This window comes from Cyrtonyx montezumae, unplaced genomic scaffold (assembly GCF_038088225.1).
Source record: "Cyrtonyx montezumae isolate F1298 unplaced genomic scaffold, pur_monq_1.0 scaffold_16, whole genome shotgun sequence".
NCBI lineage: Eukaryota > Metazoa > Chordata > Aves > Galliformes > Odontophoridae > Cyrtonyx > Cyrtonyx montezumae.
Genome location: NW_027071892.1, coordinates 666055 through 677125, shown reverse-complemented (window position 1 = coordinate 677125; position 11071 = coordinate 666055). Strand labels below are relative to the sequence as shown.

At 41.7% G+C, this 11071-nt stretch overlaps 1 protein-coding gene across 4 annotated transcripts in view; it reads right to left on the bottom strand.

The window, feature by feature from the left end:
- The window catches only part of GLYR1 (glyoxylate reductase 1 homolog), a 28144-nt gene that overhangs the window by 3430 nt on the left and 13643 nt on the right, over positions 1-11071 (bottom strand). Inside the window, exons 6-16 of one of the 4 annotated variants that reach the window (XR_010621959.1) lie at positions 10532-10618; positions 9579-9635; positions 8504-8554; positions 8034-8107; positions 7020-7119; positions 5865-5975; positions 5483-5584; positions 4291-4453; positions 3643-3822; positions 3079-3203; positions 2086-2706 (exon numbers count right to left, since the gene is read on the bottom strand). Coding sequence is in view for 3 of the 4 variants with exons in the window: in XM_065732280.1 (XP_065588352.1) it covers positions 2632-2706; positions 3079-3203; positions 3643-3822; positions 4291-4453; positions 5483-5584; positions 5865-5975; positions 7020-7119; positions 8034-8107; positions 8504-8554; positions 9579-9635; positions 10532-10618 (1125 nt within the window). In the remaining variant the exon portion in view is untranslated. Of the gene's footprint in view, positions 1-1432; positions 2707-3078; positions 3204-3642; positions 3823-4290; positions 4454-5482; positions 5585-5864; positions 5976-7019; positions 7120-8033; positions 8108-8503; positions 8555-9578; positions 9636-10531; positions 10619-11071 lie in introns of those variants that run through there. The other 3 variants (XM_065732280.1, XM_065732281.1, XM_065732282.1) reach the window with 3 other exon arrangements.

Genomic DNA, 11071 nt, shown 5'->3' with positions numbered 1-11071 from the left:
GAGCATTCAACCAGTCTGCACCTGCAACTCCCACAGGAAGAATGATTTTTGCTTTGAGAAAGGCAGTATTTCTGGAAAACAAGACCTGCAGCATCAAGATACCTTGGGATCCCTCTCCCAGGTATGGTTCTCTGAATTCAATATGCAATATATGTTGTGAGATTCGAGAGCTCCTCTTGCATTCCCACAGTTTGCAGAGGCACTGCAAAGTAAAAAGAGCTAGATTCTTGATTATACTGATTCAGACCTATTCTTCAATCTACTCCAAGAGTCTGCTGCACTCACCCAGAACAGTTCTGTGCTCAACCAGTCTGGGACAGCACCTCCCATTCCCTCATTTCCCGAAAACACCTTAAGCTACAACACATGTGGTCTTATGCTCTGCCCCCCCAAAACACAATCATCCACAGATGCCCTCAATATGCAGTTTCTTAACTGCAGTGTATTTAATCAAGGACTCCTGATGCTAACAGCTGAGCACTTTGAGATGGAAAAAAGCATTACAGGCAGAAGCAGGACAATGGGCAGTTTTCTTGGGTACTTATATGCGCTGTTAATATGAATATCTACATGCAGGATGACAGTTGTATTGTCAAAGAAACACTTAATGTATAACTAATATTCCTCACAAATACTACAGCCCATTGGCAAAGATATGCCTAACAGATCTATTACTAGATGCTTGCCACAGGACAAAATGCGTAACACAGTATTAACCTCCAAATAATAGTAACTGCAGCAGGTAAAGTACTCACCCAAGTAACATTTACAGCATTAGATGTTAGATGTCATGTCTCACAATAAGCATCTGAGTTTTCTCTGTTTCTTAATAAGGTGCCCCTGAACCACATACAAATTCTGCAGAAAGCAGGACTGGTAAGAAATCCTAAGCCACAGGAAAACTTCCATAAATAGCCATTAAGTTCCTAGAAAGGTAAGATGGTGAGAGGGGCAGACCTCAAGGATTTAAAATTAAACCACACTGCTCTAAATTCCTTTCTATCCTTTCACAATCCCAATCCAAGGAGGAGATTGTGCTACTGAGCAGTGACTCTGACTAATAACATTTCTTACTGGCATTTTACTAACTCTCAAATCTAAAATGGAAGAATCCTCCTAAAAGGCTAACACTGAGAGGTTAAAAATAAACATGCTCTGCATTTTTTACAGATATGCATATCCTTTGGACTCTGGGTTGCTCTACTACCAAGAGATCATCTCTGCTCTTCAGCTTTGGCCTCTGCAGTTCAAGTCCAACATGTTTAGACTACAGCTCAGCAGCAGTAGAGCCTACTATTACATCCACCAGTCTTTCTACAAGTTGGTATCTGGCCACAAGCAGAGTCACAAGTACAGGGAATATTCTCATGCTGTGGTAGTGTTGTACTCAGAGTAGTAACACTAAGAGCATGTCAAGTTTTCCATACACGTATAAAGATCACTAATCATTACACAAAACATCCCTGTGAGGTAGGTAATTATCACCCACCTTTAAAGATGGGCAATCAGGTTAGTAGATAAAATGACCATGCAAAGGCCAGAGATAGCATGGGAAAGAGCTCAGGATCCTCCATCTCTTGGCACCATGACTGTTCCTCTCACACCTTTCAGACTCACCACTCTGCTTGTGACACTGCTACAATCCAAAATGCCTTTGTAATTACTGACTCTCAGGGTAAAAAAAATAAAAAATAAAAAAAAAAAATGAAAGCAAATAGTAAAGCAACATAAACTAAAGCCAGGAGCGAACCCCTGAAGTTTGTTCCTCCACCAAATTAACCACCACCTCTGGCTAAGTTTTAAGCTAAATATTTCTCTCACAGCTTTTAATGCAAATCTGTGTGAAGCTCCCATGCTGTTTGTGGGATGGGCTGCTCTGATTAGCCTTTTAGGAGGCGACATTTTCATCAGTATTCTCTCATTTTCAGTAAGGTCTGTGTTCCCTATGCTAGACTTGTCTGTAGAGGGGAAGACATGGATGCAATCTGTTCTCTACAATATGAGGAAATCCTCCATCAAGATGCAGGAGAGGTGGAAGTTAAAAAAGAAACAGAATCAAGACAGTGTTGCATGCAACCCCATTACCTTCTGGAACTGTCATTCTCCTCCACAGGAGGTGCTTTGTTCTCAAACAGTGGGTGATAAACAGGAATGCCCCTCACCTTACTTGGGACCAAGGACTTTACAGATATTCACAGGTAGATGGGATGTGTATCACTTGTCCCCTTGATGCAAGTAGTCCAACACACGCATTATTTCACAGCAAAGGAGAAAGGGGATTGTTAGAAACAGCATCTTGGACAAACATACAAAGAGGAAAATAAAAGCAGCCAAGCAGCAGATTTCTGGCAAAGTTGCCTCAGAGCTTTTGAACAAGCTGTCACTGTTCTGTTCCATGACTGTCAGTGCATGGCATGGATTTTCTAATTAGATTGCAACAACCTGAGCCCCCTCCTCCTCCCCTTCTGCCACCAGGGAAAGGCTGACCGCAGCAGCTGCCACCATGGCAGATCTCAAGGTCTGTGTATAAAAGGAAATGGAGAGACAGAGATGGACTGGTCCAGAGTTAAAACCCAGTATCATAATAATATTAATCAATAATCATAGTATTAACAGTAAGAATGGTGTAGCCTAGTGGATGTAGGCCCTGTACACTGCAGACATGTCATTGTCTGATTGGTCCAACGCTTTCGCTCGTTTATAGACCTAGAGAAAAGAAATTAGAAAAGAATCAGTGCCTGCTCTTACGGGAAGCCTTTCCCTAGCATAAAAAAAAAAAAAAAAGTACTTTGCTCATTACTACAAACCACAGAACTGCATGGTGCTTCAAGTAAACACAACAGCACAGGTCAGAATGCTCCAAGTTTTGCTTGGGTCATCTGTTTTCACTGATGTAATGTTATCAGAGCTTCTACCATCAAATGGAATTAAATTCCATCCTATTCAAAATATATTTCAATTGCTGTTCCCTTGTCTTAAGACACCACATAACTCTTAGATTTTCTGTGTCTTGATGACAGACAGCTCTATCTCCACTACTGAAGAAACACTGAGTAACACACACATCTGAACTCTCACCTCATTGGCAGCGGCTGCCATTGGAGTTGGATGGTTGACAGAATCACCCAGTGCAATAGCTAACCGAAGATCCTTCTGTATGTATTTCAGGTAAAACTCAGGCTTAAAGTTTCCTTGCAAGATATCTGTTGAGAGGAATGTATGAAAATAATAAGCATGACTGAAGTAAATCATGCCTATCACACTGCAAAGTCATACAATTCAACACCAAACTTCCCCCATGGGAACATGGTGATCAACAGGAACATTGCTTTTGAACTGACAAAGCGAGCTCAGATTTCTAAGCAGCTTGCCCTTCATTTCACTTATTACCCCATCCCAATGAAATCATCACCGTCAACTCAAGACCTCAGCAGGCCATAGACAGTGCAGAGCTTGAGATGTATTCTCAGAGTCTGTCTATAAAGGGTAAAGAATAGAACTCAGCTATTCATTTTCAGAATGCTTAAAGCACCCAGAATCCTAAGCTGATGAAGCTGGGATGATTCCCTCTCCTCTATCATTAACTGAAATGTGGATAGATTTAGACAAGTCCTATTATAAAACAATGTAAGAGAACTTTACTTTGGCACTTCTGGTCCAGGAAGATGCTGGCAAGTTGTCCCTGATTGAGGATATCCAGAAGGGTCTGTTGAGACTGACCAGTCACTTGAGCCAAAGTCAGCCCTTCTGCTATTGTAGCCATGAAGCTGCCTTGGACCATGTTCACAATCAGCATCATCTTGGCAGCATTGCCTACTTCACCTGGGAGCAAAACACAGCACTGAGCATTCCTGCAAAACAGATGCAAAAGCCTTGTTCCCCACCCCATGCAGTATTAACACTACTAGATTCTCCATATTGACCTAAACACTTGACAGCTCCCATTTCCCCTTAAAGACTTCAGAAAACTTAGCTGCTTCCCATGCACTGAAACAATGGGAGAAAACAGAGTACCATTCAAAAAAAAAAAAACAACCCAAAAACCAAAATGCACCACAGATTCTCCAAAATGAGATGATATTCCAAAAAGAAAACAGTCTAAAGGCTCTGAAACTGGCAGAATTCCAGAGGAGCAGGCCGATTTTCCCATACTGCCTATGGAGAGAAAAAACAACCAGTCTCTCTTAACAAAAGAATACCAAGATACTAGATATGCCTCTCAGACTCCTTCCTGAATATCCCAGTCCTTGCACTAAGAATCTGCTATCAGGTCTTTGGTGTTTCAGTTACCTAAGAAAAAAGACGTCTTCCCCATCGCTTGGAAACAGCTACTGCAGTCTTCATATAAACCCCTGTCACCAGCTGCCAGGATCACAAGCATGCCATCATTTGATAGTTGCTGATTTCCTGAGACTGGCGCTTCTAAAAAGCGACCACCCCGGGACACTATCACCTGGAAGAATGGTATCTCTGGTTAGCAGTGCATAAACAGCAGACGTTGATCCTGAATAGGCAGCACAGCAAGAACACTTAGGACAGAATTTTAAAGCAGAAACAGCTTAGGCAAACAGGAGAAGGAAGCATTGTACACCTAAGATGAAGCATGACACCCTGAAAGGAGTATCTAAGCACAAAAGCTGTCTTCATTTTCAGCAATGCTTCTTATCTTAATCATGAATATTTTCAGCAGCTTGAGCTTATGTGCTTCTGCCAGGGCACCCTGCAATGGCCATGAAATAGTGCTGAAGCTGTACAAGAGGCATAGCAATCTCAGATTATTTACTTTCTATTTAACCCCTCTTCCCCAAAGATGAAAAGTATCTGACAGACCTACTTGGCCATACATTTACTAATACATGTGACTACGCATTTTTCCAATTCCTATGTTATGCAGTACTGCATCATCTCTGCTTAAAATTCACCAATGCTATCTTCCCTTCTTCCCGCAATAACACGACTCAATTAAGGGCTGAGGATAACAATACAGATGTCAGAGAAGAAATCAGAGAAGCAATCAAAACACTTCTATATCAATCCTCCCTTTAAAAATCTCTAGAAATATGAAGGCACTCTTTTCCCCATAACCAGAACACTTAAGATTATGTATTTTATCACCTAAAGGACACTTACACATCCAGTGTTCCTCTTCCAGTTTGCTACAGAATACCAAATGTGTACCAACCCTATATCAAATAAATACTTCTAGTCAAAGCTCAGCAGGCTGCTCGCATTGGTGTGACCTGAGAGCCCTGACAAATCTACAGACTTTGCTGCTGTCACCGGAGTACATCTTACACAGCTTTGTTCACTGATCAAAATGTGACAATTCATTCCGTCTAACCTGCTTGAGACATCAGTCTCCCCTTGAAGAAGTCAAGAAATCTTACAAAACATCTGTATCATCAACAGCTTACAGCCTGGAGCAAGTACTGCAGTACTGCTGTTGAGTCACAAGCTCTAGAAGATCAGTTACTGTGATTACCTGGGCCAATTCCGTAACTGTATCCGCATCCACAGTGGACATATCCACATAACACTTCCCTGGTCGAATTCCCTGCAACACTCCACTTGGACCAAGCACCAGCTGTAAGGAACAGAAGAGCGGTAAAGCAATAGGGTGTCTGCAAGGTAACTCAAACCCGCCAAGTCCAAAAAAGTCTGGCACTGCAGTGATAGTCTCCTAAAAGGATATCAAAACCTAATCCCCATGGATTATCTTTCTGGGAGAAAAATAGGGAGGTAAGTACTTTATCAAATTTTACATAGTTGTCCTGCCCAGCATCTACAATAATCCAGGATACTTTCATTGATAGGTATCATAACTAGCACTCAGTGGTGAAGGAAGAACAAGAGCTAATCCTTACATCCTTTGCTGCTTTTGGATCCGAAACACAGGCAAAGGTAATGTCACAGGTGGAGACAACTTCAGCGGGGGTTCTTCCCAGCCGTGCCCCCTCCTGGATGAACAAATCACACTGCAAAAGTCATAAATTGAAACTTAAGTAAAATTAAGTACAAACCAAATGGGTTCTCTACCATTCTGATGAAACAAACTTTATTACCAGACCCAACTCAACACGAGCCAAGTGTGTTAATTATTTAGTAACTGGGTTGGGTTCTGTTGGTTCATCTCTTATACCCAAGGGGCTCCTCGACAGCTTTTCTGAACCCTCAGGTGAAGAAATTCAAAACAAAGGCACAAGAGAGAAGGCTTAGGTGAAAAACTGTAAGATTGAATGCTGCATTTTTTGGAGAGAGGAGTACAAAAGAGCTGGTTAACAAAGCAAAAAGTGTTGCTGAACAGTAAAAAAGGATATGCACAAGCTTTGAAGGGGTGCTTTTTCAAATTCTTAGTTCCTTCCTGCCCTATTCCCTCATACCATCCATGTTTTGTAGTTAGAAAACATCCTTTAAACCCTTTTAACACAGGAACCACAGAATCCGTCTTGCCTTTGTTATTTTACAGTATAATTGGTGCATGTACATTTTCTCCTCCATTGCAGAGAATAAGTTTCTAGAATATAGAAACTGTGTAGCCATTTAGCTCAATTTCCACTTCAAAATGAAACCTTCTTCATCTGGTCTCATGTCATGATACAGCATGTTTGCCACATTAATTTATCTACTGCAAACAGCACGAGATATGTAGATGAAGCTGTGATCAAGCAGAACATCACACCACTCCTGGCACACCAGCACACCGTCAAGCTCCAAGACGTAAATGACTGCTATTCGAATCAGTAGTATGCCCAGGAAGAACTTTACATTGCAGTCTTCAACAAGAACATAAAATTGCACCTTTTGATATCAAAACAGCAACGTGGTGGGAACTGTTCACAGCTTTTAGTATGAAGTAGCCACCCACAAGCACTCAGGAAAGAATAATTAAATAAGATGGCAAAAATACCTGTGCTTCTTGAGCAACCTCTCCCAGGCACCAGCAATTGGTGACTAGAGACAGAAGGAACACGTCTAAAAGAGGAAAGTACTATCTGTATCTTTTAAAGGTACATTCCTACCTTCTCAGCAGTCCGATTCCAGACAGTGACGGTATGACCCATCTTCAGTAAGTTGGAGACGATGCCACTTCCCATAAGACCAAGTCCCAGAAATCCTATCCTGAAGGGGAGAGCCATTAAAGCAGGAAAGGGATTATTCTTCATAGCTAGTCATATTACAGTTGCACTATGGCTTTCACAAGCCACCTGCATTCTCTCTATCAATTTATTTTGTGTCAGAGCAAACTAATTCAGACAGATCACAAAGAGTCACTACAGACTCCTTCAAAAGCCTCATGTCCATCTATTTTCAAAGCTCTGAAACAGACATTCTCTCTCCCAACCAGCTCCGAGCCACGCTTTCTGAGAGACTATTTTACCTGAACAGCTTCATCGTTATTTTGGTTCTCTCTGAGTACAGTACAGATATTCCATGAGAAATGACCCCAACGGCAAACAGCAAGCTGCAGCCTAAATGCAATCTGAATACAGCGGAAGTTACAGAGTGAAACAGGAAGCTCAAGTGAGGCTTATTTCACTCTATAAAGGAGAATGGGGACGTTAGAAGAAACCAGAAGGCTCACATGCTGCATAGCAAAGCTCCTGTGCTGGGAGCCTCCCTCTTCCACTAGCCTTCTACCTGCTCAAGACAGCAATTAAGCAGACCCAGTCAACTACCAGACACCACTGTAGAAAGATATCCTTTTATCATTCTGCCTCACATGGCATTCAGAAATACTGCTTCTCTGTGTTCTGCAACATGCCCTACAGGAAGAGGGCAACTGCAGGAAAGCACTAAGATCCAAGTACATCCAAGGCAGACCCTGACCTCTTCTACAGTACAGCTCCTGTTCTTAGCTGCCTCCCTCCCATCTCCAATCAAATGAGTATTTCACACAAGGACAGAGGAGATCTCTAGATAGAGATGAATGTTCGGTTTATTTATTCTCAGTGACAAGCTGGATAATGGCTGCATGTATGAGATAAAAAGAAGAAAAAGGAAGGGAAATGGCTGAAGTGTATTGGAGATCTTACTTTTTGTCTGTGGGTGTGATACTGCCATTGATGGCTGTGCTGTCTGCTGCCTGGATGGAGGTGGATCCAGTTTCCTGAAAAACAACAACAAAAAAAGACCATACAGCCTGGAGGAACTGCTCGTCCTTATGGCAATACAGAATCACACAAAGCAGTTCCCTAGCCCAGGTTGCAGAGTAGACATCCATGTGGGTCTTGAACGTCTCCAGAGAAGGAGACTCCACCACCTCTGTGTGCAGCTCCAGTGCTCCGTCACTGCACTGTGAAGAAGTTCCCACACACTTTTGCAAAGAACTTTCTATGCTTCAGTTTGTGGCCACTGCTACACACTGTAGAGAAAAGTCTGACCTCATCCCTTTGCCTCCCACTCCTTTGATGTTTATAAACATGGATCAGATCCCCTCTGAATCTTCTTTTTTCACTGCCAAACAGACCAACTGAAAACCCATCAAAGCAAAGATCTGCCTCACCTCTTCACAAACCTTCAGCTTCTTTGTGATAGCTTGATAGCAGACAGCAGGCTGTATGGATAAAACAAAGCATTCAGGGGAAGGACAGTGCTGATTTGCTCTGCTGAGCAAACAGACCATATCCTTGCTACAAAGAAAACAGGCAGCTCACCCACACACCATCTGCAGCACAGGAGAACTCTAAGACTTCCCTTAACTGGGGAAAATAAAATCCTACTGTAACATACTAAGTTCTTCTCTTCCTATCCTACTCCAACTGTTTTCTGATGCAGGGACTACAAAATCCTCTCTGTACATCACAAGGCAGGCACTCTAGTGATGAGAATGCAGTGTATCCCTATGCTGTCATATCTGAATCAAAGAAAACAGGTCTCTACAGCTGGCCACAGAGCACCTTACCTGTGCTCATTATGTCAGTATAGCTGCTGAAGCGAAGCCTTTTTGTTAATCTAAGGCAGCATGTGGCTTACAACAAACTGTGTGGTGAAAGCTGCTCCTGCTCAGGCTGCTTATTTTGAGCTGCTGCTTTTAATCTGTCTCAGCACAGATTCTCAGCCAGATATAAATTGTTTTTCCATTTAATTCAATATATTCTTTTTCTCCTGACATTCACAGGCTGAATATAAAATCCTGCACAGCTTATGACTCTAAAGTTGGTTACATGTTACATGGATCTTTTCTAGTCAGGGGCAATTTTCATGCCATATTCAGGTTAATTAAATTCATCTAGATGAGGAAATTGGAAAGACAAGTGTCAAACAAAGTTTGACAACTTCTAACCTTCATATCCAATCTGTAGAATTTCACATAATAAGTCTGCCAAATTCTGGTGCTAGGTAATCTTTGATATCTTGCACTATTTGTTGTCTCCACAGCCAAATCACTCTAAACCTAAATGCTGGAAAGTAACCAAATTACAAGATTGAATGCAAGAATTTCATTGCTGCTAGGCTCCCAAGAACGGAATTTCAGAGCTCACCATATATGCTCCTTGTACTTAGACCTCCACACCAGCAAAGGGCAGGATGCCAAGCTAGACTGATAAGCAGAATGATCCTGTCTGCCAAATCCTTACCTTCTCCGTCTGGCTCAGCAGGAAGTGATGAAAGTGTGGATCACTGTCCTTCACAGGCTACAGAGAAAATGTACAGACTCAGAAACATTCCAAGGGAGCCAATGAGCAACCACAGCACTATTCTCCTGTTCTCCCAGACTGCATGACATGTAACTTCAGGTGGAAAATACTTAATGCATGACAGCTGTATCAAGCAGCTTGTTTTGATTTAGCAGTTTACATTGTGTTTCATTTTCAAAACCAAAGCTATTCAAGCCAAATCCCTTATTTCTGAACCTCCACGGACAAATCAAAACAAAACTATAAGCAGGATTAACAAGTGAAGAAGTAGCCTCTCCTTCTCATCTGCAGTCCCATATCCCATCTCCTTCCAGCTTCCAAGCAATTTCTTAAAACACATTCACTGTGGATAGTGGCTGAACATAAATATTGGTAGTCATGTGATGGGTAACTGTACAGTTCATCTCACCAGTGAACACTAAGCACTAGCCTAGAGTTGCACTCTTCTTACTGCCTAATCATTTTAATTATTTATGTACAAAAGGGAAGATTTCCAAAAGCTGGTTACAAGGGAAACTGAAGTAAACCACCCAGTATCACGTTATCCAGACATAGAAAGTCTATCCAACTCTTCTCTTCTAGTTTTGGAAAGCCAGTCACAGAAATATTTTTTAAATCAGAAGTGCAAAAATACATGTAGCTAGTTAAGTGTGAATTCACAGATGGCTTCACAAGGACAAAAATCTCACTTTCCAACATACTTACTAGTTGCCCAAAGATATTGTCCAGTTTTGTTATACTACAGGATGACAAAGAAAGCACCTTACTCAGTCCTACAAGAGGAAGGGAGAACTCCACTATTTCATATTGGAAACTAAAGGTTCTAGATAATCTTCTGCAAACTCAGTTCCTACCTCAGCTATGCTTTAAAGCCACAGACAAGGGTTTCTCACCTCACTGACACTTGGTGGCCATTTAAACCCAGCCACTGTTCCAGTCATCACTCGTTTCACTGTACTTGACTCTGGAATTGTGAGGTCCTGAGAAGATACAAGAAAGATCAGAAAAAGAGCTTACAACCAGGCTAAGTGGCTGGCAACAGCAAATCGACTGCACACACACAGTTTTGAAAAGCACTATATATGCCTTTCCACAAATAGGTAACATTTCAAGCACACAGTATATTATCAACACAGGTGATGCAAAGAAAACAACAAGAACAAAAAAAATGATCTGTCAACAACAAAAATCAACCAGTTAGATAAGAAAAATGGATTTTCCAGAAGCTTTAACAAGAATCATCACACTTGTGTAATCACGCAACGAGCAGAGAACCAAATGAACGTGCTTGATTAAGCATTTCCTTCTGGTGGGTGCAAAAGGCTAAACAAGTGGGTAAAGAACATCACCACAGTAAGACTGAGGTTTGAACTGTTTTAATCCTCCACTGTTGTTTAAAAACAAAAACCAAAAGGCTGTTGCCTACCTGTTCG